The sequence below is a fragment of the Equus quagga genome, chromosome 7, assembly GCF_021613505.1.
Source record: "Equus quagga isolate Etosha38 chromosome 7, UCLA_HA_Equagga_1.0, whole genome shotgun sequence".
NCBI lineage: Eukaryota > Metazoa > Chordata > Mammalia > Perissodactyla > Equidae > Equus > Equus quagga.
In genome coordinates, this window is record NC_060273.1 from 70806639 (window position 1) to 70833369 (window position 26731).

General features: G+C 44.9%; 1 protein-coding gene across 4 annotated transcripts in view; it reads right to left on the reverse strand.

Annotated features, from left to right (window-relative positions):
• The window catches only part of ABLIM3 (actin binding LIM protein family member 3), a 108970-nt gene that overhangs the window by 49859 nt on the left and 32380 nt on the right, over window positions 1–26731 (reverse strand). For all 4 annotated transcript variants that reach the window (XM_046666318.1, XM_046666317.1, XM_046666314.1 and 1 more), the window contains exons 2-5: window positions 20609–20746; window positions 10094–10277; window positions 8129–8241; window positions 1951–2077 (exon numbers count right to left, since the gene is read on the reverse strand). In XM_046666318.1, coding sequence (XP_046522274.1) covers window positions 1951–2077; window positions 8129–8241; window positions 10094–10277; window positions 20609–20746 — 562 coding nt within the window. The remainder of the gene's footprint in view (window positions 1–1950; window positions 2078–8128; window positions 8242–10093; window positions 10278–20608; window positions 20747–26731) is intronic.

The window sequence follows — 26731 nt, forward strand, 5'->3', positions numbered from 1 at the left end:
GGCCGGCCACTCACTAAGGGCACTCCCTACTTGGCAGGCACACAGGGGAATGCCAAACTCCTACTAATATGGCATTCAAAGCTCTCGATGATGTGACCTCAGCTCACCTCTGCAGCCTCGGACCCTGCTTCACCCGTGCACCCGCCTGAGCTCCAGCAAACAGGGTGGATGCGTCCAGCACCTCCCTGCCCGTGCCCAGGCTGAGCATTCTGCCTAGAAGCTCTCCTTTGCATTTTCAAGACTTGGCCCCCTTTTCAAGGTCCAGCTCAAACGCCACTATCTTCCATGAAGCTCTCACAGATTCCAGATTCCACTTCCTGCTAGTTAGAAAGTGATTCTTCCTTTCTCTGAATATTCACAGCCCTTCACTCAGACCTCTGACACAGACCAGTGCTGTCTGGCCAGCTTCCATCTCCCTTTCCGCTGGCAGAAGAAACCCTCGCCGAGGTTTTCCTTCGGGAGCCAGCCCTTCCCACTCACAGTTACTGTGGATCACAGAGGGATGCCCTCTGGCTCTAAGGTTCAGATTCTCCTGGCCAGTGATTGGTTAAAAATGGGTCACCAACGGTGGCCAAGTCAGGGGTGGCTGTGGGACTTTTGCTGGAATTCTTGGGAAAGTCTGCTGGGCTTGCTAAGCTGATAGAATGCAAGTCTGGAGTTGCTGGTGGTCATTTTGCTACCCCTTGGGGTGGGCCTGCTTGAGAATGAATCCAAAACAGAGGAAGGCAGAGCTGAGAGAGAGAGAAGCAGAGAGAGACAGAAAGAGAGAGAGAGACTTCTAAAGTGCTGATGACATCTTTAAGCCCCTGGATTCAGCCATGCCAGAAGCCAGTATGCCTCTGGCCTTCCCATTTCTATGAGTCAATAAGCTCCCATTTTTGCTTTTAAGTGAGTTTGAGTTGGGTTTTCTGTCACTTATGACCAAAAGAGTCTTAAAGAATAAAACATCTTGAGCTCCCTATCACATATCCCTGGTGTCATAATTCTTTATGGATATAGCTTATCTCTCTTATGAGACTATAACTTTCTTGACGGCAGAAACCACGTGTGCTGCAACTTGACACGCTCACTATGTCCTAGCACCGGGCCAGAGAGTGGTACCTAGGAAGTGTCTGGGGTCATAAAGTGTCAAAGTCGTGAGGGTCTGTGGTCATAATTTCTTTTAGGTACTTGAGTCTATAAATGAGGTCACGAGGCCTACCAGCAAGGGGGGCTTGTCTAGTGCTGCAGTGTGTAGGTCGCTGGGGCTGGGCCCTCTCTCCTTTGGTGTTTATCATCTCCTCTCATCTCAGTTAAAGTCATTCAATGACTATATTATTGACTATGGGTCAGGCATTGCGCTAAAGGCAGCAGTGAATAAAACAAAGTCCCTGCCCTGGCGAGCACAGACATTAAATACTCTCACTAGAGCAGGGTACCTACCCCCTCGGTTTCCACAAGTTTTAAATGGGGATAAATACCTGATGGGAATTTAACATGATAATCTACACACAGCAGTTAATATGTTCCTTGTACATAACAGAAACTCAAGTAATGGCAGCTGGTATTATTATCATTATTAAAAAGTTAACATGGATAGATATACAATTGCAAATGGTGATAGCCAGTATGAAGGAAATGAACAGGGGAGAACAAGGGCCTCATGAGGGCCAGTACTGGGGACTGGAGCTGGGAAGAGATGGTATGGGGCCACCCTGGAGGAGAGGGTGTGGGACCTGAGACCGGAAGGAAGGGAAGGAGTAAGCACGTGAGGAACGGAGAAAATCTCAGGCAGAGGAAACACCATGGGAGAACCCGGGGAGCTGGTGAGATGCTGCTTGTGGCTGAAGTGTGGTAGGTGGATGGAAATGAAGGGGGATACTGCTGGAGGTTCAGGCAAGGGCTAAAGGGGGAATGCCTGCTGGAATGCAGAAGCCCAGGAAGCTGAGGCAGGGAAAGGGGGAGACCCACTTGCTGATGTACTCCCCGGTGAGGATGACGCTGCAGGTCTGGCATTTGAAGCAGCTGACGTGCCACTGCTTGTCCAGTGCCAGGAGCGACTGGCCGTGTTTGATCTCCTCCTTGCACCCAGCACAGTCTGCAAAGACAAGAGGATGCTGGTGAGTAAAACATCCTGGGCTCCTTTGACCACTGCCATCATCTCACACCCAAGTCAAGGAAATCCTCTGTGAACAGCAGTTTTCCCACAGCGGTTCCCACCCTGGCAGTGGCACCTGTCCAGAGGCTCTGCCAGGGGATAGAAAAGGCCAGCGGAGCCCTGGCTTCTAGACAAGGGGTCTTGGTGTGAGGGAGAAAGAAAGAACTCCCAGTGTTCCTCCAGACAGTTCTCTGCTTGTCATCCCGACCACTGTTCATCCAGAGGGGGCCCTGCACGGTTTCTGGCTGTCCTCAAGTTGCTAACTCAGCTCATGACCTGGGGACCTGCAGCACCAGCGTCACAGGGAGCTTGCAGACATGCAGCACTGCAGGCCCCATCCCGACCTCCTGAATTTTAGCAAGAGTCCCTGGGCAGCAAAGTTTGAGAAGCACTGCTCCAAGGGACAGACTCACTATCTATTTTTCTCAGCCTTAGGCTATATGCTCAACGGCAAGAGCAAGTGTCTTTGTTTTGTGTGTTTTGTGCTTAAATCTATTCTTTTGCCCAGCACCATGCTTGGCACATAGTAGGAACTCAAAGCATATTTGCTGAACAAGTATGAACGAGCAGACCTTATAGTACCCAGGCAAAGGATAGGATTTACCATCTCACCCCTCCCCAACGTGCTTATATGCCAACCTTTGCCTCCCCAAGTAGCAAGGATTAAAGAGTCTGACAAGACTGTTCCAAAGCAGAAACGTGGCCTCACTCTCCATCTCCATCACCCTGGAATGGGCACTGGGACCAAAAGAATGTGGGGGGCCCAGCATCTGCTGTTGCTCAATCAATGTCTGGGGAGGGGAAGGAAATGCAGCCCATGTCCAAGGTACTTGGAAGACGCTGGGAATTTGGGCCTAGCCGACCGGATGACCCACTCTTGAGGAGGAAAGGGCCGTGGGGCAAAGGTGACCAGAGGACAAACCTCCCTGTTGGCGTTGCAAGACAAACTCTCACTCTAGAGCAGTGGGGAGAAAAGAAACTGCATTTCAAGTTGGGAGAGGCTGGCTGGAAGCCCTCACAGCCAGCTGGGAGCCAGTTCTGGGAGAGAAGATGATGTGTCCGGGTGTCCAGGAAGGGGGTGTGCCCAGCAGGCTGTGTGGAGGGTCTGGGCCCTGATGAAGTGTTGGTACGAGGCAGCTCCCACAATACCCAGCTCTTGGCCGCTTAGCGCCTCTCTAACATCCCTTAGCTCGGGCTTGGGGCAGTAAGGTCTCCGACTGCAAAATGCTTCAAGCCCCAGGCCGTCAAACGGGGGCTGGGAGATTGGTTTTGGGATTTACTTCTTTTTCTTTCTTTTCTCCTGGGATAAGTCTCCCTCCTCCCCTGCCCCCCATGATAATAATCACAGGTTTCAGAACATAATCATTCAGAGAGGTCAGGCACCCCCTCCTCTTTTATAGACAGGCATCTTAAGCGATTTTCCCATGCTCAGTATAGAAGAACCCAAGGGCCCAGGCATCTGGTCTAGCTTTCTAGGCCACAAATACTGAACTGGTGTCTCTGTGAGCCCGCCTGACGGTGTTAAACCCAGAGGGGCTCAGAGTTCACAGAACATTTGGTCAAACATCCCATGCAACGCAGGAGTCTACAGCATTCTTGACAGGTGGCACCACCTTTGCTCAGTCGCCTCCAGGGTGGGCAGCTCCCCGCTCTTGAGGAAGTCCACTTTCCTTTGGATTGGTGAGATTGTCATGACTGCCGTCTTCATATGGAGCCAAGACCCGACTCCTTGTCACTCCTATTTTATTCAACCAAGAATAATCTACCTCTTTCCCCACGTGACAGTTCCTTCAAATATTTAAAGGCAACTATAGTTTCTCTCTTCTCCTTCCTTCCTCACATTTCACTTTGCCTTGCTTGGTATGGTCATCCACTGGTTAAATTCACTCATGGATTCCATGGAGATAGACATGTCATTGGCCAACAGAACAATTCCCTATTTCAACAAAACTTATTTGAATAGCTATATCCTTTCGTGGCCACATTCTAGCAATGAGTCCCGTCTCTCTAAGTTACAGTGACACATCTGAGAGGAATTTAGCTCCTTGAGTTAAAATTTAGGAGCCAGCACAGTGTAGTGGTTAGAGGTTGGGCTGAAAGGTTAGAGTGAGCTGGTGGGAGGCTGGCTAAGAGGAGAATTCCAGCTCCCCAGCGTACTAGTCACATGAATGCTAAGGCCCAGCTTCCTCATCTAGATATCTTCCTTAGAACACTGGTGTGAAGAGGAGCTGAAGTCAGGCCTGCGTGGGCTTAGCACAGTGTTTAGCATGTATGTGCCCAGTAAGTGGTTGCTGTCTTTATTATTTCGCATTCTCATGTTTTTAACCTATATTCTGTGCATTATCCAATCTCTGACTTGAAGCCAGAAGCAATATTCCTGATGTAGGGAAGGCCTGCTGATTCGTCCTGGGAATTCTGGGATTCCCTCTCCCTGTGGTTTTTCTTTTCGTGTTACACTGCTGGTCCTCAACTGTACTGGCTTCAGTATTCATCAGGACCTGTTTCTCCTTCTTCCTCCAACTTTCACTCCTGGCCATTGGTGGACTCCGGCACTCCATCCTGGAGCCCATGGGTCTGGTGTAATAAGCTGGGTCAGGAAAACCACATTCTATCCCAGGTTGGCTTCTGCAGAGCCAGCTGTCCACTCCATTCCTCATATGTTCCTCTATTCCAAAATTACAACATTCAGCTGGCAGAAAGTATGACGCCACCACCTGTTCCTCCCAAATCTCTCAGTGTCCTGAGGTCTTTAAAGACCCCAGACAGCAATTTTTAGTTTTCTTGACTGCGTCATTCCTTCCACTTAGATTAGCAAAAAGGAGTGGGTTTTGTGAGTTACAGCAAGCTCCCCACTTTGCTTTAGGCAACTAATCCAGGAAGACACGACCCTTCCTGATTAGCATGTCACGTCTCTGGCATAGGGCATTAAGGGAATAGGCTCCAAAGCAGACTGCCTGGGCTCACATCCCATTGCTATTATTTATTATCTGTATGACCTTGGGGAAGTCATTTATGCTCTTTGAGTCTTAGTTTCTCATCTATAAAACAATTACTCTTATCCCTCTCATAGAGTTGTAATGATTAAATGAGATATTATGTATAAAAAACAGTGTAGTGCCTGACAGTAGTAAGGGCCAATGTTAACAGTGGTGATAGTGGTGGTATTGGTGGTGCTGGTGGTGCTGCTACTGCTGCTGACTCTTCTAGCGACGTCTGTGCAGTGCCTGGCAATAGTAAGAGTCAATCAGTGTTAACAGTGGTGACGTGGTGGTGTTGGTGATGGTGGTGCAATAGTGATGGTGGTGGTTGTGGTGATGATAGAGGTGGTGATGGTGGTGGTGGTGGTGATGTTTGTGATAGTAGTGATGGTGGTGATGGTGGTGATGGTGGTGTTGGTGATGGCAGTGGTAGTGATGTTAGTGATGGTGGTGATGGTGGTGGTGACGGTGGTGTTGGTGATGGTAGTGTTGGTGATGGTAGTGGTGGTGATGCTAGTGATGGTGGTGATGATGGTGGTGACGGTGGTGTTGGTGATGGTAGTGGTGGTGATGTTGGTGATGGTGGTGATGGTGGTGGTGACAGTGGTGTTGGTGATGGCAGTGGTGGTGATGTTAGGGATGGTGGTGATGATGGTGATGCTGGTGTTGCTAGTGCTGCTGATTCTTCTCAGTGAGCTCTGTGAGGAAACATTCCTTCTTCCTATGGCAAGCAACACGATTCTTCTCTCTTGACAGTTCCTAAGTATTCTTTTTGATCTCTTTTGAGTAGATACTGCTCCTGCTTTTCAAGAATGTCTTTATTCACTCTACAGGGATAAAACTTCACAATCCTGTAGCTCAAAAATACACCAAATTTTTCCTCCTTCTTTTTCCTTTTCAGTGATATGTTCTTCATCTTCGCACTCTCTCAGATCTGGTTTGGGTTCCCTCTGTCCTTGGGGAAGTCAGCAGACCTTCCAACATTCTGTCTAGGCAGGAAGCTACCTTGCCTTTGCGGCACCGACAGTTACCATGTTTGGGGAGAAAACATTTCTATGAAATATATGTATCACAGATCCGCAGATTGATGTCTTTACTTCATGAGTAACAAGATGAACAACAATCCTTGGTACTCCCCCGGGCACTGCCCCTGTGCTCACTTGCTCATTTTTACTCATTCTTCCTCACCTTCCTCTACCTCCTCTTCTGCAGAATTATGGTGGAGACATTGAACAGCCTCTCCTCGAGGACGTGCTCACATGCGAGACTCCCACACCCAGCTGAAGAACTCTCCTACCTGTCCGAGATCCCTGATGCATGCAGTAGCATGCAACACAGGCTCAGAGAAATAACAACAGATCCAGGAATCATTCCAAGTCCTCCCTTGGTGTGCTTTCTAGATTAAACCCCAAGCCAAACACATCCCTCACTGTATCTTTAGAGAGCATATTACACATTACGACAGATGTTAGTTCGATTCCCTGTATACTAATACATTTGCTTTCCACAAAGCTAGGTAAACTGAGCCTCAGGGAGGCTACGTGACTGCTTTGCATCATGCAGAAGATTGGCGGGCTCCTGATTCCCAGCTTGCCTGTCTTTCCAGCCTCACAACTGGTCCCACTGGTCTCTGGGTAGCTCAGCAGCATCAGCCACAGGGCCATGGTCCTGCATCCTATCATCCCAGCCTTGCTGTCATTCTGGATGATGCTTTCAAGGAGTTATGAAGGATAGCAGTGTGTGCAGTCAGCCAACTCAAGATGGAAACGGGCTCAGAGCAGCAAACTGTTCTTGAGCATCACCAAGGATGCCGAAGCAAGGGCTCTGCACATTCCACAAGCAGATCCGATTCAACTGAAAGGAAGGAAGGATGAGGAAGGGTGCCTTCCCCCTGTCTTTCTGTCCAGCTGACCACGCGGGGTGGTCTCTAATGGAGCCCCTGGGAGCCAAGCCCTGCTGACTCAGGGTGTTCCCTGCTCACCCTCCTTGGTCGAAGGCTGCCCCAGCATGCTGACTCTGCTGGTGCTGTGGCCAGCAGCCCCCACACCCGCACAGTGACGCAGCACAGAAGGCTAATGGGTTTTCATTGATTCTGCTGAAGAGGCCAGCAAGAGTGTCATGTAACATGAAAGAACACTGGAACTTAGCATGGTTTACCAAGACCCAGGGGGCTGGGTCCATGTGTGTGTGGGCATATGCAGGCAGCAGCCTGACAAGATGTCTGGGAACAGTGATTTAGACATCTTACTGCTAGACACACTTGAGTGGAACGGACACTCAAATTAGAATGACTATTCCAAGATACACTCTTGATCCTCAGATTTCTCCCAAATCTATGGTTTGGTGAGAAAACACAACATTTACTATGGCATGGCAGATGTTCCCCTCGTCCCTAGATGGTGGTTTTCAATCTTAGGAACAGCGAATGAATCACTCAGGAAGCTTATTAAGAGTGTAGATTTCTAGATTCCATTCCTAGAAGTCCAAAGTGGGTCTAGAAATCTGTATTTTTACCAGTTCTGCGTGAAGCTGATGCAGAGCTCCCTGGAACACATTCTAAGAGACACTGGCACAGCCCTTGTGGTTTGCTCCCACATTTGCTCTTTATTAAGACACATCAGCATATTCATTTTTAGTGGAGTTTATAAACATCGAGAACCACTGGTGGCAAAACACCTGACTGGCTCTGTTGGGGTGCCCTTGGGAACGTGGATCCAGAGGGAAGGTCAGATCTGGAACCCAGATCATCCCAGAAGGGCCCCACCCAAGTGGTCAATATGTGGCACAGGTCATCACTGTTTATAGTTGGGCAGCCTGTTTTCCCTGCTTTTGTGCTTAGGGAAGCTCGTGAGTCTGGGCTGTGTGCCAACTGGGTCATGCTTCAGGAATCCTCCAGGATGAGAACCTCCCCCACTTCCCTCCAGGTCTGCTGGAGCGGTTAATGGAGGCGGGACAGGGGAACCTGGGGTGACAGCGCCTGCAGACAGGGAGGTGCCCAGTGGGGAGGACTCACGGCTTGGTCCACGGATCTTGATGGGTTTACTGCTGGTCATGGACTGGGAGCACGTCTGACACACGCATTCCTTCCCGCTGAAGGTCACCTTGTCTCCAATGGGGAAAGGCTTCCTGCAAGGGGGACGAGGGAGAAATTTAACACTCCTCTCTGGAGGGATTCTGTGTCTACTGGTGACATGACAACATGTGCTCAAAGCTCTCTGGTAACACACACAGCTTGTCTTCTAGAGCCCCAGGTAAATTCAAGCGCTGTCCACAGGGCTGGGCTGAGTTTACCACTCAGTTAAGGACAGGATTGGAACTGGAGGACCCCGGGGGCCATTAACATGATTTCAACACTGGGTAAACCATGACACTGAATTAAACTTCCATTTCTCATCTGCAGAACAAAGAGGTTAACAACTCCTCCTAGAGTTGCTCCTTCTCCTTGAAGAAGAACTCATTCAACTCCCAAACTTACCAAAATTTCTTCCTTTCACTATCCAGAGGTCCACAAATAACCTCTCCCTCTCCTCCTCTGCATTTGTGCAGTTTGAGCTCCATGGCTCAAGGTCTCAAGCTCCTACATATCCTGCCTCCCAACTAAATATAAACCATGTACAGAATCCCCGGCACTGTCAATCTCATCGTTGGACCGCTCTTGCGCATGCTATGTGGGACACCTGCTACAGGGACTCTGGGCAGAAGCTTTGACACAGCCTTCCAGGAGCTCCACTGCCCTTTTATTAGCAACGTGGGACAGCAGAGGGAGAGCTGTGGCGAGAGTCAGGGGACCCGTGTTCTCATCACAGCCCAGGAATGGACTCATGGTAAAAGGACTTGGCATGACCTTGGGGAGGAAGCTCATCTCTACAAGATTTGACAAAAACTTCACTTTATACCATACAGACCCTACTGTGTCAACCTCCTGCGGGCCTGTGATTCAAGGACCCAGGGCCTGGGTCTTAAGAGATGGATGAATGAATGAATTCCATTGGGAGATTATATTTTCTTACACACTGTGTCATTAGTCTTAATCAGAAACTCTAATTGGTTAGTTACTCTTACTAGTAACTAACAGGTTATTTTACAGGTAGAACAATTCATCTATAATTCTTTTCCCAATTAAAAAAATGCATATATACTCTAATCATGCTTTACTTATGACTTAATTAGAACAGTCCATTAAATTATAGCGTATTTGTGGGCAGGGTTGAGGTTTTCTTTATTTTTCTCATCTCCTTAATGTGGTGCTTGGCATACAGTGGGACTGTAAAGTGCACTTGCTGAGTTAAGTGATTGGGATGCTGGGGGTTGGGAAGAGGGAACGGGTGAGGTTTCCATCACCTATCAGACATCCTGAGAGGCTGGGTGATTATCATTATGATAATGAAAGGGAGAATAAAAGCAGACACAATTATGCACCAGTCATGGAGCTAAGGTCTTTCTTTGCACACAGTATCTCATTCACATTCATGAAAACCCAACAAGGTTGGAATGGTTTTGATGCCCATCTTACTGATGAAGAAGCTGAGGCTTAGAGAAGTGAGGTCACTTGCCAGAGTCATGGAGGAAGGCTATAAACAGATGCCCCTGTACCATGTGTGGTACCATCTGGCTGACGGTGTGGGAGCCTGGGCCAGATCAGTGGTTTCCAAACTGAGTTATGAGAGGCCAGGGGCCTCACTAGTTCCTTTGGGGCTTTTGACGGGAAATGGGAGGCTGATTGTGGGGGCTCAGATCCTCACTCTGCCTTCATCGCAGGACACACTAGTGTTTTACATTAGATCACATCTGACAAATGGATTCAGTTGCTACAAGGCTTGAGAACCAGTGGCCTGTGAGATCTTCCCACCCCTGAGTTTCTAGAAACCCAAGTGTCCACCATAAAGCCCTGAAAACCCCAGACTGCCTGGGAAAGGCCATTTCTTCCCTCCCTGGGGCTCAGGCAGAGGGCCCCGGCCTCCGCTGGCCTCCCGCTCACCTGCACAGGCTGCACACGAAACACTTGGGGTGGTAGGTGCGGCCCAGGGCGGAGATGACCTCGCCCGTGATGAAGTCCCGGCAGCTGTCGCAGCGCGTGCCGTAGAGTTGCTGGTAGTCCTGGGTGCAAATGTACTCCTGGTTCTTGAAGAAGAAGCCTGACTGGGCCAGGCCACAGCCACACACTGGGGGAAACAAGGAGGGAGAAAGGGCAGGTTGAGGCCAGGAGGGTCTGCAAGCATGAGGTTCTCATTGGGGACACAGCTGGTGCCTGTCGTCATGAGTGGCCAGAGGATGGTGACACGTGGGACCTCATGGGCCTTTGTGGCCAGTGTTCCTTAAAGTACAGCCAGAAGACCACTCACGTCAGAATCACCTGGCGGGCTTCTTAAGATGCCCATGCCTGGGCCTGCATCAGACTCCCTGGGGTTGAGGCCGGGTGTCTGCATTTTGACACACTCCCTAGCTGCCTCTGATGCACACTGACTGACTGAGATCACTGACCTACAATCCTCTCAACACCCAGATGAGAAGTTTAAGGCCATATGGCTCACGCAATGCTACATAGCTGGTGGTATCGGGAATTTGATAGAAGAATCATTCAGTTAAAAATTTCCTGGGCACTTTCTACGTGCGACTCTGTGCTAGGTGAAGACAATTTAGGATGGTGATAGGATGGACGATATGTGAAGTTTATAATCTGTCCTCACCATAGCCACAATGAGTGGGTCTGTTCCCAGCCAAGAATGATAAAACACAATGCCTGAACTGTGAAGAGCGAATGATATATGCAGAGAGAAGACTGTAGAGAACATACATCAGGGGTGACAGGCCATGGGCTGGTGCAGGCAATAAGCGCTGTGAGTGGGGAGGAAAAGGGAGCATGATCAGTGGGGGAGCAATCATGGGAGGCTTCTTGGAGGAGGTGGCACTTGAGGCGAACTTTGAAGGAACAGAATGAGCTAAAATCTAAAGGCAGGAAGTTGCAAGTGTGGAGGTGGGGCCAGGGTAGGTGTGGTGTTTTTAAGGAGTGGAAGATGGTAATACAGGAAAATATTGACAGGATAGTTGGAGGAGGGCCTGAGTCTACCTTAAAAAATTTAGGTTTTGTGTGATACTGAGAAGCCATGGATGGATTTTCCCCTAGTTTTTAAAAACTTAAAGAAAAATTATTTTGAAAATCTCAGACATTTACAAAGGTAAAGAGATTCTAATGACGCCCCATCACTCAGCTACAAAAATGATCAACTGTCCTGATAGCTTTTGAATAGAGGGGCAATAAGATTTTATAAGGTATTTCATACAGTCTTTTGGGATATCCTTGTGGACAATATGAAGATGTGTAGGACAGATAATAGAAGAGCAGGTGGGTATAATTATAGGTGTCTGAACAACTGAATCATGTGGGACTCCCCTCCCTCAAAGGGCTTAGAAATGTGGCAAGTGAGATTTCCCTCTGCGAGTTAAGTTACGAAATCAACACACGACAGGCAGAGCAAAGAGGCAAAGTTTCTTCCAAGAGGATCAAATGGCTCTCAGGGACACCAGAACTGCTGAGTGTATTGGTCCAGCTCAAGCCAGGATGGGCCAGCCAGGAAACGCTGGTCAGCGATCAAAGGAAGGCCACCAGAGAGCCCATTCAGACCCTATGACTACCTCCCCTTGTCCTGAGTCTGCGTTCACCAAATGACTGTCCGATAGTTTGATTTTCTACATAGATTGCCTTTGGGAGCGAAGCGGCTGGTCAGGGCAACATGATCCAGTACAATGGAGAGTTTCAGCTCTTGTTTACATTAACAAGCAGGCATCCTGACTTTATACATCCGTTTCCTGAGGACTCTGTTAGCACTAGTCAGCTCTCTCAGGCTTGATCAGTGGCAGGGAAACCAATGAAATGGAGTTTCCAAGCCTGTAAGTATGAGGACCTGGCCTAGACTGGGTGACATCACCCCAGTAAATACTACCTTATCTTTAACAGGGAAAGTTGTTCTGCAAAAGCTGCCAGGTTAGAAATAGGAGGGACTTGCAGGCGAAGGTCAGAAATATTTTGCAAGTGTTTCTTCACCTCGCAGGCCAGAGGCAGGCTTAAAGGGTCCAGATGACTGAGGAGGAGGGCAGCCCCAGATGTCATAGCATTAAGAGCAGAATGGTGCAGCACAGTGGGTGTTCTTGGAGTCAGATCACCTTGGCTCTGGTCTCGTCAACTGCCACAAACTCTCTGGGTGACAATGAACTTGGCCCTTTCTTGTCTAGGACCTCTGTTCCCTTACACACAAAATGAAGAAGCTGGACAAGAAATGACCTGAGCTTTTCTTCCGACACTGACATCCTGTGAGTCTAGGAGGAGAGCTGCCTTCCAGGCTTACCACGTGCCTAAACATTTAAAACTCAGTATGAGGGAGAGCTGGAGGGCCTGCAGACCACCCCTGCAGAGGGGCAGGGTGTCAGTGGAGGAGGTGGTGGTGGTGGTGGTGGTGGTGGTGGTGGTGGTGGTTGGTGGGGAAGGGTTCATCTTCCACCAGGCTTCCTGAAAATTCACCACATCAAACAATGCCTGGTCTGGAGGGCAGGAAAGTTCAGAGGACATGCTGTTCTGGGCGTGCAGGTGGCAGATCAATTGACTTCATGGCTGTGGAATTAGTTAGGTCATGGCCTACGACCTCATTGGAAGCAGCTCCTGTTTTTTCCCTTCTTTTCTCTCCTTTGTTTCTAGGGCCAACTCCACCCCCAGAGCCACCTCTCCCAGTGGAGAAAACCAGGAGGCCAGAAGAAAACTTGGAACAGTCAGTTCCTCCCTTTCCCCCAAGGAGCTGAAGGAGGAAGTTTTTGGTAGAAAGGATGTAAAGGGTGATAAGAATCTTAGGGGCTTCTGGAAATCCAGTGGAGAACAAGGGGATGGAAGGCAAGCTGGAGCAGCATGACAGACGTATCTGAGGCTGAGCAGAGCCCAACATTCAAGTAACTGGAAAGGCCATGGAGAGTGTCTGCAGTACAGAACTGATGTGGAATTAATACACCCGGGATAGCTGTTATTCTGTGAATCAAAAAAATAAAGTCTGTTAATTGAAGAAAAGCTGGGCCAGCTTGGTGCTGTAGCGGTTAAGTTCGTGTGCTCTGCTTTGGTGGCCTGGGCTTTGTGGGTTCGGATCCCAGGCGCCGACCGACACACCACTCAGTAAGCCATGCTGAGGTGGTGTCCCACATACCAAATAGAGGAAGATGGCCACAGATGTTAGCCCAGCAATAATCTTCCTCACACAAAAAGAGGAAGATTGGCAACAGATGTTAGCTCAGGGCCACTCTTCTTCTTCTTCAAAAAAGGCATATAATGCCTAGGAGGAGGCCCTGCACACAGCCCTAGCACGTTTCAGTGGAAAATGTACTGTTTCGCGGGTCACTGGACCTTTGTCCGTGTTTCTATTCTAGTACTCAGGTACTATGTGACTTTGGAAAAGTTGCCTCACATCTCTGGAGCTTAGTTGCCTCATCTTTAAAATGAGGGTAACAGAGGACACATCCAGATCTGAGAGTCCAGGATATATATATATATATATATAATAAAATTCTGCTGATTTTCAACTTTTCAAATGAGATTGAGTTTTAGGAAATTTCAAAATCAAAGAGTTAGAAAGGCCCCTGAGGGTGATCTAGTTCACTATTTCAAATACTTAAATTGTGAAATACATTATGCATACAGAAAATGTATAAAATATACAGAGTCATGCCTTGCTTACTGATGGGGATACATTCTGAGAAATGCGTCCTTAGGCGATTTTGTTCTTGAGCGAACATCAGAGTATACTCACACAAACCGAGATGGTCTAGCCTACTGCATGCCTAGGCTGCATGGTACTAGTCTTAAGGGCCCACCATCGTAAATGCAGTCCATCACTGACTGAAATGTTGTTATGTGGCGCATGACTGTACATACAGCTTAAAGAATAATAATAAAATACACACCCAGGTACCCCCTACCGAGTTAATGAAACGGATCATTATCAGCACCTTAGAATCCTGTTCTCTCTCCCCTACATCCCACATCATCCCAACTTGTGTGTTTATCACTCCCTTGTTTTCCTTTACAGTCTAACCACCTATGAAGTATCTACAAACAATATATTGTTTAGTTTTGCCTGTTTTTGAACTTTATATTAATGGAATCATATTGCATTTATTCTTCTGTGCCTCATTCTTTCAGTATGATGTTTCTGAGATCCTTCCACGTCCACGCATGTCCCTGCACTTCATTCATTTTCACTGCTGTCCTGTATTCCATCGTCTGACAACATCACAATCAATCTATTCCACGGTAGAAGGACATTTGAGCTGCTTGCATTCTTTCTCTTTTATGGAAATGCTGCTTTGAAAATTCTTGTATGTGTGAGGTGATGCCTCACTATTTCCCTTCCCACCAGCAGTTCCCACAGATCCACATCCTCACCAGTATGTGGGAATACCTAACTTCTTGCATTTAGTCAACATAGTGGATGTGTAGTGATATCTTATTGTGATTTTAAATTCAATTTCCCTGATTATTAATAAAATTGAGAATCTTATTATACATTTACGGGCCATTTGTGTTTTCAAAGTTCATCCACGTGGAGCATGTATCGATATTTCATTCCTTTCTATTGATAAATAATATTTCACTCTATGGATATACCACATTTTATTTATCCATTCATGGGCTGATGGATATTTGAAATATTTCCACTTCTTTACTCTTATGAATAATACTGCCATGAACATTTGTGTACAAGTTTTTCTGTGGAGGTATGTTTTCATTTCTCTTGCGCATACATCTAGGAGTGAAATTTGGACCTGTTGGGTCATATGGTGACCCAAAGCAGCTATACCATTTTACATTCCTGTCAGCAACAATGTACGAGAGTTCTAATTTTTCTGCATTCCCACCAACACCTGTATTATCTGTCTTTCTCATCATAGCCATCCTGGTGGTGTGAAGTGCATCTCATTGTGGTTTCATTTGCATTTCTTTGATGGATAATGATGTTGAGAATTTTTTCATGTGTTTATTGGACATTTGTATAACTTCTTGGGAGAAATGTCTGTTTAGATTTATTTGTGCATTTTGAAATTGGGTTATTTGCCTTTTTATTAAGTTGCAAGAATTCTTTACATAGTCTAGATACAAGTCCTTTATCAGATATATGATTTGCAAATTTTATCTCCCCTTTCGTGGGTTGACTTTTCACATTCTTCATGGCATATTTTGTAGCACAAAAGCTGACGATGTCCAATTTATCTATTTTTCCTTTGTTGTTTATGCTTTTGGTGTTATATCCAAGAAAGCTTTGCCTAACTCAAGGTCACAAAGATTTACTCCTCTATTTTCTGCTAAGAGTTTTATAGTTTTAGCTCTTACATTTAGGTTTTTGACTTATTTTGAGTTAATTTTTGTGTATGGTGTGAGCAAGGAGACCAACCTCATTTCTTTGCGTACGTATGTTCAATTTTCCCAGCACCATTTGTTGAAGACTACTCTTTCCCTATTGAATTGTCTTGGTCGCCTTGTTGAAAATCCACTGACCATAAATGGAAGGGTTGATTTTCGCACTCTCGATTCTATTCTGTTGATCTGTCTATCCTTGGGCTAGTCCCACACGGTCTTGTTTAGTGGAGCTTGTAGTAAGTCCTCCAACTTCGCTCTTCTTTTCAGAGTTGCTTTGCTATTCTATACCCCTTGTTATTCCATATGAATTTCAGAATCAGCTTGTCAATTTCTGCAAAGAAGCCAGCCAGGATTCTCATACATTTGCTATGAACTGAATTGTGTCCTCCCCCAAATTCATATGTTGAAGCCTTAACCCCTCATGTGATTGTATTTGGATATGGGGCCCTATGTGGGCCCACTAAGCTCATCATGGGCTTAGTGCTCTTACTAGAAGAGACGCCATCGAGCTCGCTGTTTCTCTCTCTAACATGTGAGGACACATGAGAAAGTGGCTGTCTGCAAGCCAGAAAGGGAGCTTTCACAGGAACGTGACCATGCTCACACCTTGATCTTGGACTTCTAGCCTCTGAATTGTGAGAAAATAAATTTCTGTTGTTTAAGCCATTCAATCTACAGTATTGTGTTACAGCAGCCTGACTGAGACAGCACTAAATCTGTAGATCAGTCTGAAGAATATTGCCATCTTAACAATATTAAGACTTCTGACCCATGAATAAGGGATGTCTTTCCATTTATTTAGATCTTCTTTAATATTTTGTAGTTTTCAGAGTATAGATTTTACACGTTTGTTAAATGTATTCCTATGTATTTTATTTTTGATGCCATTGTAAATGGAACTGTTTTCTCAATTTTATTTTCCGATTGTTCATTGCAAGTGTATAGAAATACGATTGATTTTGGTGTATAGATTTTGCACTCTAAAACACTGATAAACTTATTTATCAGTGTTAATTCTAATAGTTTTTTAGTGCCTTCTTCAGGATTTGCTATATACAAGATCATGTCATGTGCAAACAGAGATAGTCTCACTTCTTCTTTTTCAATCTAGATGCTTTTTATTTCATTTTCTTGCCTAACTGACCCAGTATGAGCCTGCAAGACAACGTTGAACAGAAATGTTAAGAGCAGACACTCTTTCCTTATTCTTGATGTTACAGGAAGCAGGAGTCTTTCATCATTAAGTACGATGTGAGCTGTGGGTTTGCCTTTGTTCTTAAAAGGTGGTTTGCAGAATACATAATCCTAACTTTAGGTTATGTCTTTCAGTACATTAAAAGTATCATTCCACTGCTTTCTGGTTGCCCTGTTGCTACTGAAACACCAGCTGCCAGTCTGTTTACCACTCATATGCAAATGATCTGTCTTCTCTCTGGCTACTTTTAAGATTGTCTTTTTGTCTTTGGTGATCTGCAGATTCACTCTGATATGTGGAGGTGGATTTCTTTTATATTTTTCTGCTGGGATTTATTAGGTTTCTTGGATCCAAGGATTCGTGTTTTTCAACAGTTTTAGAAAATTCACAGCTGTTATCTCTTCAAATATTGTCCTCTTACTCATGTTCTCTCTTATATATCTATAGAGCTAGGTCAAACCTTAGATTGGATATATGTCAAATTTTCTCACTATATTCTCCATGTATCAGTTTCTCTTTTATTTTTACCACCTTCTCATATTTCTGGGCTAAATCTATATACCTCTTTCTTGGCTAAATCTTACAGTTTATTAATTCTCTTTTCAGCAACATCTATCTGCTACTTAATCCATATACTGAGTTTTTAATTTCAAAAATTAGGTATTTTTATTTCTAGAAGTTTTATTTCTTTCTTTTTCAAATCTTCTGTCCTATTCCTTATAATTTGTTGTTTCTTGCTCATTTTTTCCCCCTGGCTTCTCTTACTTGTTTAAATGTATTAAACATAGTTATGACATAATGTCAGAAAGTTGCAATAGATGAAGGCTTTGAGGTTCTGATTCTCTTCTTCATTGTTTCTGCGGGCTCTCCTTCCATTACGATTTGTGTGTTTTGACTGTGAGTCACTACTTTTGCCAGTAATGTTATCTGTGAGAATTCTTTGAGGTCTGCAGTAAAGCTGAGTTCCTCCAAAGAGGATTATCATTCACTTCTGCTATCTGCCAAGTGTGGGACCACTTTCTTTTAAATTCTCTATTTCACTTTTTAAAAATTTACACCAAACATACAGAATGTGAATCCACGGAAAGGGTGGATTATGGATAGACATATCGGTACAAGTTTTATTCTCTTCTACCCAGTGCCAAAGTTGGTAGAGGCAAGAGTCAGTGCTGTCTCCTTCTCCAGAGCCATCTATCCATCTACACAATGAGAGTAAGATTTTTGTAGGTGGACATCTCAGCTTTATTCAGAGGTCTCCTACTAGATTCCTACTTTGACCAGGCTCTAGGCTTTGCCTCCTGTTCTCCATGATCCATACAGCCACCAAAGTAAAAGCTCAAGGTCTTTAAGGTTTAGCATAAACTATCAGGATTAAATATGGCATTGGCAGTCACACCAGGATTTCTGCTTTTATTTTTCACCTCTGCAGATTCCTTCCTTTCATGTCAGTACAGTAATGCATGTTAAAAGAGTTGTAAAAGAAATTCATAGAGATTTTATATTTTTCAAATGAGAAGGCTATTTAGGGTAACTAATCCCTATACTGGTAACTGTTGGAAACAAAAATCTTCTCATTTGTTTTACCCTTAAGCAAATTAACATTGAAAATAGTCAGAAAAATAATAGTATAATTTTTTTTTTCTTAAAATCTCCATTGAAAGAGATTCTACAACCTCCCAGTGGTAGACTGTCAAAATGACCAAATTCTTCCCTTCTCTGTACTCACAGGCTTGAAATCTGATGCTGCAGATCTTTCCACAAAAGGCAAAGTTTATTTCTCCATGATCTTGAATCTGGGTTGGCCATTTGACTTGTTTTGATCAACAGGATATTAACAAGCATGACACAAGCTGAGGCTTGAAAGTCTTCCTCATTAAAGCTTGCTCTCTTGTTGCACTTGGAACTCTGAGACCACCATACAAGTGAGCCCAAGCCAGCCTGCTGGAGGATGAGAAGCCATGTGGAGGCACTCAGGTCAACAGTCCGCCAACCACTGCCAGCTGAGCCACCACAACATCAATGATGAGGCCAACAGAGATAAGCAGAGCCAGCTCAGCCTGGAGGAACTGCCCAGCCAACCCAGAGAATCATGAGCTAAATAAAAGATTGTTTTAAGCTATCAAATTTTGGCTTAAGCAAAAAGTAACAAATATACTCTCTTAATAATATAATTGCAGAGTCGTAGTTCAAACCTCCTTATAATAATTTTTATTGTCTTCACCCTTTGTCCTGACTCAATTTCTGGGGATACAAAAATGGTCTCTACCAAGATCCTCTTGCAGGTCAGCTTGCATTAAAGGGGTTTGCCAATTTTCAATATAAAATTTACGTCACATCAGGGGCCAGCCTGGTGACATAGTGGTTACGTTTATGTGCTCTGCTTTGACGGCCCAGGGTTTGCAGGTTCAGATCCCAGGCATGGACCTAGTACCGCTCGTCAAGCCATGCTGTGGCAGCATCCCACATAAAATAAGAGGAAGATTGGCATAGATGGTAGCTCACTGACAATCTTCCTCACACACACACACACACACACACAAATTTAAATCACGTCAATTAAAATATATCCCATATTTGTTTCCATAAACAACCTAGGGAATATGAATATGTAATTTATTTGCTCAGTGCAGAGTCCAGTTAGATCCTGAGGAAAGAAATCCAGGCTTTTTCTCAATGGCAGTGGAAGTCAATCTCTGATATATGAGCCTGAGCTTGGAAGCAGATACTGAAATGAAAAGATCTGGGAGTTTCAAATGACCTTAAATTCAATACACATCAATGGTGTGAAGTGGTTCCTCAGGAAGTCAACTCAATATCAGTCACATGAACAGAAATGTCATCCTTGCTGTATTTGGCAGACCTTGAGAACTGTGGTCTCTTCTGGGCATTATGTTTTAAGAACGATGGTGACAAACTAGAATGGATCAAGGAGAAAGACTCCAGGATGATGATACAAGTTGAAATCATTTCAAACGAAGCTCAGGTTAAGGATCTGCAGTATAACTGGGCATGGGGAAGACCTGGCTACAAGTATGTGGAGGGCAGCCACAGGGAAAAGCTAATACAAAGTGTTCATCGAACTTCATCGGGACAAGTCTAGAACCAACAGGTGGAAGCTACAGGATTTGGGTCAAACATTTTCCAAACCCACAGGGCAATCCAACACCAGAATGGCTGCTATGTGGAAGAGGAAGCCTGGAAGGAGAGTTCAGGAAGTGGAGGCTGGAGAGGCATTTGTCAGGGACACTGGGGAAGGGAGTGTTGCCCTATCTGGGTCAGGGGGCTCTCCGGGCTCTTTCAGCCGAGTCCCTCTTCCTTTCTGCTGCTAGTTATCTTTCTTCTTTAGGAACTCTTAGCTCAGCTAAGTCTAGGATTCTATAAATTAGCCACGGGTAGGCTATAATAATTAGAGGTAACCCAACGTCCATCTGCTCCCAAATTATAAGCTGAAGTCAAGATGTATCATCTCTCTTGTTAGACTTACCCATTGGGGATTGTCACACGGTTATAGAAGAGGTGCTCATCTCAGAGCGATGCTGAATTTTGACCAAGACAGCTTGCTCTTTCATTAGCTCCCAAACAGATATACTGGCACAAGCGAGGAGTCTTTTCAGATGTGTAAGTTAAGCTGGCAGGATTGTCTTTTTTCTTCTGGGTCAGCACTACCTCTCCGGGGTCACCAGGCTCCCTCTCTCCCCTTTATCCAAACACTTCCTTCATTCTTACCTCCCTCTTCACTCCACACTGCTTAAGGGAGAATTCTCATCAGAATTCTCAAGGAAAGTCTCTTTAGGCCTTTATAAGTATCTCAACTGCCCGTGTTTGTTCTGCCTGCCCCTGCGGCATGTCCTGGGGGTGAGAGCATGGTCAGGAATCTGAGAAGGGAGTTGGGAAATTGGGCCTCCTACCTTGACAGGTGAAGCATCTGATGTGGAAGTGGTTATTGTGGACGCGAACCACTTCCCCTTTGCAGGTGTCTCCACATCGGTAGCACTGGATGACACTGGAGCTGCCCCGGGGACTGTAAGGATTCTGCTGATAAGGAACTGTAGAAAGAAACAGAGAGTCACCATCCAGAAGGCCCTTATTCTTTAAAAAGTCTGCTGCCGGATATTATCATAATCTTAAATGGAAAAAAGAAAGCAGAAAGGGTGTAAATGATGAGCAAAGTACCTTCAATACACCATTAGGCTGGATACACCAAGCTGAGACATCATTGGCATTAAGATGTGAGTCCATAAACCTCCTGAAGCAGGCAGAGATCTATAAGTGAGCATAACCTTTCCTTGTAATAATAAAGGGAAAATTCGCAAGTGGAGAAAAATAAATGAGGAAGTGGAGTATTTCAAGGTAAACAAACCCACTTTCTTGGATGATTTCTGGATCCAAATCAGGCCCCAAACTTCTCAAAGGGAATTTGGGTCTTGCAATTGACTCATGGATCTCAAAGAAATAGGTGCTGCCTCCAACTGGTCTTTTTGTTAAGAAGTTACATCTCTTCTCTGGGCCTCAGTTTCCACATCTATAAAATGAGGGCGGTCAATGGCAGCACAGACTTTCTACAAAAGAGGCCTGAAGGGAGGCACTCTGATTGGAAGGAGGTTGACAAGCGGACTCACCTTAAAGTTGCCTTTGAACAAACACTTTCCATAACCTTGAGAAAATGTCAAATGTGTATAATTAAGAAAACAAGCCAGGTGGAAATGAGGAAGGGGCTGCAGCTGCTGGGGGTAGGAGTGCAGTGGTCAGCATTTGACGATGCCGAAGGGCTCTATTAGCCTACTGAGTCTATCCATCTCCTGCTTAGACCTTCTCACGGCTACTTTTCTAGATTTCCTTTCCGTGAGAACTACTTTGCTTGACCATTCTAAAATCTGGTCATTTGCTATTTAATAATAGTAGACACCTACCTAGAACACAAAATTTCAGAGTTGGAAAGGATATTAGCAGCTGTCTGGTCCAATCTCATTATGTGTAAGCTATTGAAATAACTGCTAGCGAGGAACCCAATCTTTCTCGTAGGAAGCCCCTAGTGGCACCAGGGAGAGAATAACTCAATTCTCCCTCAAAGTTGAAGCAACAGTCCAAACACTCCTGCTCACACCCTATTATGAGAAGGCTCAGTCTTGTTCTGGCTCTACAGATGACCAGTTGAAGGGAAATCGGTGTCTAGAATTTATACATGTAGACTTACTGGTCAAGCTCTGAATAAGCATATTATAAGTTAATCTGGACTCACAGAAACAGTGAATTGCATGGGAACTTGGAGATCACCTAGTTCAGGGGTTCTGGATCTAGTGTGGTAGTTGTTTGAATCTTTTATTCCAGGCACAGGAAGGATTGCACACTGTGATTTGTTGGGGATGAAATGTGAATGGAAACTGTGTGTCACTTTCAATTGGAAGCCCTAGGAGCCAGTACGTGATCTACCATATTGCCTTTCCCATAGTGCAGCAACCAGTGATAACCCAGATGGCGTGCAGGATGCATCAGCTTGGATCCCTGATGCAAGAGTCACAGAACAGCGCTCCAAGCTAACCCACAGTGAACATCTATTGTGAGCAAGGAAGAATTTTTGCTGTCATAGCTTCTAAGACTTTTTGTTACTGCAGTGTATCCTGACTGATGCACCTGGGATTGAATACTTCTCTCTAAGTAAATATAAAAATCGGTGTTATGTACATTATCCCATTTTCTTCAGATGCTCAAAGATGCTCTCTATAACTGATCTCACCCACCTTCCTCCTTTTAGAAACGGGACAGGAAAGCAGGACTTTCCATTATCTTCCACTTATAGGGATCTTGAGTTATAAGCATGCTGCAGAGCAAAGAGTCCTGAAACTGTTGCTGCTGACAACTTTGCCATCTGAGGTGGGGGAATACATCCTTTGCACAATCTTTCTCTCACAGAGTTCATACCCCTTATTCAACTTTTTTTTGCCTGTCTTAAAGTTAAGACGACAGTTATACGAGTTAGCTAGTTAGCTAAATGATTAACTCATTAGATGGTTTAACACACGTAAGGTCTTTCAAAAAGTGCATTAAATGCTCCACAAATATTCACTGGTACTATGACCATCACATCTTCCCCTCAGCTCAGAGCAATCCTCCCCCATTCCCCAGGATGTCCACAAACATTCTCTTTAGTCCTATCTCCTTTTCTTCTTTTTCTGACTCCTGCTCAAAGTCCTGGAAAATATTTCACTCTCTCCTCTTCTCCCAATTTGTGGGAGAAATACAGATCATGTTTATATGAGTAGTGTGGCAATCCGCCATCGCCTAGGGAAACAAAGCTGTGAGTCTGAAATAAAATCAGAACAAATAATATAATCATCACCATCAATGATGAGAGCTCTTGAAAGGATCCCAAATCCCTCCAGAATCACTGCACAAGCTGTCATCTACCTCTTCTAAGTCCACCTGCCTTATTGTTCAAGAACCAATGTCCACGGCCAATTAAATTTTTCCTGATTTGATTTTTGGAGAAATAGATTTGTGACCATGGTCTTCAGCTAAAACTCGGTCTTTGAATCACCTAGGGAACAAGATGCAAAATCAGAGTGAGGAGATGGACTGGGGAAAAGAGCTTTCTGGGGTAGAGCTGTGATGGAGCCCCCAGTCCTAACCCTGCTGCCTCCTTCAGCAGGAGGGTGCTGCTACGGTGATGCTGAGTGTGGCCAGAGGTCCATAAATATCTCACGTTTGTAAATAGTCCCATAAGCACAAATGCACTCATCGCTGCTGTGAGTTCTTCCAGATTGCTGATATAACTGTGATTACAAACGGGTAGTGGTATAGCAAGATTTGAGCTTATAAATGTGTGAAGATCTTTCCTTATCCAGATAGTGCCAGTAGGAGCTGTAGGGGTTAAAGGAAGCTATGCTGAGATATGTCACACCTGCTCCTGCCCTGGAAGCCACCCCATTTCCACTAAGATCTTGTATCCTTGGCTAAGTAACTCAGCAACTTAATCCAAGTTATTCCATGTGTGTCTATGGAGATGGTGTTATTCCTTCTATAACCAATCTATAACCCCGCTGAAACATTCAAATTTTATTGTTGATTTTTTGCTGGTTATTACTTCTACTAATTTTTATTTCAGAAAGTACTAAGGTTCGGTTGCACAATTTATAACATTTGTCTTATGCGTAAATGCCTTTTGAATTCCAAATTAACTTACACATGAAGTTTTGAACTGCCTTATATGTTAGGAACTGCCTATCGTTGAGAGCAACATTTGAGAGCAGCCATGAGCCTCAAAGGACTTTAGCTCTGCTCACTTGTGCAATAATCCATGAAGGTACCAAGTTTAGACATCTGGATCATGTGATACGTTTCTAAAATGCATGCAGGGAATCTCCAGCTTCTGTTTAATGCTATTTGGCCAATAAAGGGCAACCAGGAGAGACAATCCCAGTTACTAGTCCTCAAGCAGTGCTGTCCAGTGGAACTTTATGAGATATGCAAATGTTCTAAATCTATGCTGTCCAATATAACAATCGCTAGTCATGTGGTTACTGGGCACTTGAACTGTGGCTAGTGTGACTGAGGTACTGAATTTTTAATTTTATTTAATTTTAATTAATATAATTTACATTTAAATAACCACATGTGGCTAGTGGTTGCCATATTGGACATGGCAGCCTTATAGTGCCACAAATGGAATACCAAGCACAGAATGGGGAAAAAGAAATTAAATCTGGTTGAATCCTATTTATATAAAAATAAAGTGTACAAATTAATTTAGGAATACTACCTCAGACTTAAATCATTTCTTTTGATCCCTGAAGAGTTTAAAATTATATTTAAAAAACAATTTGCAATAGGAACGAATTGCACACACAGTCACCCATCCTGAATTTTATCTGGAAACAAAGGCTTCTGAGCAATGAAATAAATACTGATTAAAAAAACTCATAGTTTTTTAGACACTGCAAGACTGAAGAACCTTAATCTTCCCAAGAATAAAAGCAAGAAAATCAGTGGCTGTCAGTATAATTTTTTAAGACAGAAAATCAGCTGGTCAATGGCTTTGAGATTTAAAATTAAGCGTTTGAAACATTAAGCCCTCTTTTATACAAATACCAAATCTTCAGAGTTCTATGAGAAAATACATCTTAATTCCACAATTCAATTTGCAAGCAAAGCTCTTCCCAAGTGCTACAAAGATAATTTGAAATTGTTGGAGCACAACAACATCTTGGAAGGGGAGAGGTGGCTGGCTCCTGGTAAGTTAAAAGGAACATGTGAGCTGAACATGGCAGGGACCAAACTCAGCATCCCATTCCTCCACCTGCTGTTCCTCCCTCCCTCTGCCTGTCATTCTTCATCTCATGTGTTTCTCTCTCATAGATGGTGCTGAGGGTGACCTGGGTCCCAATTCCCTCTCTGCTGTCACTGAGTTTTATAATTTTGGGCAAATCATCTAACTTCTCTGGCCTGAATTCCGTCCTTAGTCACCGAGGAGACTGGACAAAATGATTTATACAATTCCCTCCAATTAAAAACGGATTCTGGCTCTGTGTATCCTTTCCTGGGCTTCTTTCTCTCCCTCCTCACTCTCTTCTCTCCGTTAACTTGTCTTGATTTTAAACTAGACTGTGCTGTATGCTATCAGATGTATTAGTCTCTTTTAAAAGAGGATAACGGTATGATTCCTCTCTCATAAGCAACGGGACCTAAGTTACATTCTTGTTACTAATGCGGCGCCTGCACAATTTTTCTTCCCTCCCTTGAGGGTCACTTGACCTTGAAGATAAAAATGTTCCCACATTCTAATTGAGTCGTCTTTAAAACAGTCTTTAAAAGGCAGAAGCACCCATGCTATGTTGGAGTATAATTAAAAGTGTGACAAAACTAACTTGGAGACAGTATAACAACTGTGAGTAATTGGCTGGAAGTGTAATAAAAACAGTGGCACTTCTGGTTGAACGGTGAAACATCAAGCAGAGAATCAACCACCCAGGAGTGAGCTCGCAACAGCCCGGGGCCCTGGAAAACAGCCGGGTGCAGCAGCTGTCCCACCGCGGCTTCATTAGAGGCCAGGGTACCTGGAGGGTGTTCACAGGGACTCGCTAAAGACCGAGGAGGAGACCCCAGTGTGGATCCAGGCATTTCACAGATAGAAAGCCGGCAGCTGGAAGGGTTAGGTTGGGGTTTGTATGTAAGAGTATCTGGTATTGACAACACGGCCCTGGGGTTTGATTCTGGAGTTGCATCAGGGCCTGCCGCACTGATCCTGTTTCCTGTGGTAGGACCACAGAGACACGAGATCCCTGCACTGGAAGGGAGAAGCACATGGCACAGGGGTTAAGCGGATGGACGTTGGAGTTGGGAAGGCTGGGTTTGGATCTTAGCCCTGACAGGCACTGGCTGTGTGGCCTCGAGCAACTTACATGACACTCGTCTCAATCTGCTCATCTCTAGAGTGGGAATATCTCCAATCATTTGTGAGCGTTAAATTACTTACATTATATAAAAGTGCTTAGTACACTGCTTGGCACGTAACTTGGGCTCAATAAGTATAAGCAATAATTAATACTAAAGGATCTCTGAAGCCATGTACCCCCACCTCCGAGTCAATGCAGGAATTCTTTCTAAATTACCCCTGCCAGCTTGCCGCTGAGTTTTGCTTGAGCACTGTCAAATCCATCTTTGGACCAGTTGAGCTTGGGCAAAGGTTTTCTGGTTTTCCCTCCCTGCTGTCAAGAAAAAAAAACCCTTGGCTGCAGCCCATTCTCCACCTTAAGCAACCTTGTCTTTCTTCTCTATCTCGGAGCTCTCTCTGTTTATAGGTTTCTGTGGGCTGCAGAGGTGAGTGGCTGACATGCTTTTGATCTATCCTGCAAAGGAATGTGTGAATTGGGTGTTTCCTGCTGTGGGATGAGAGGCTATGATCTGTGTTATCCTGGGGCGGTGTATTTTTGGCACATCTGCTGTTTCCAGGGGGACGTGTTAGCATGTTTGTTCTGTGTGCTTACTTAATGGAGTGAGTCATTTGTTTTCTGAAAACTCTGATAGGGAGATTGTGA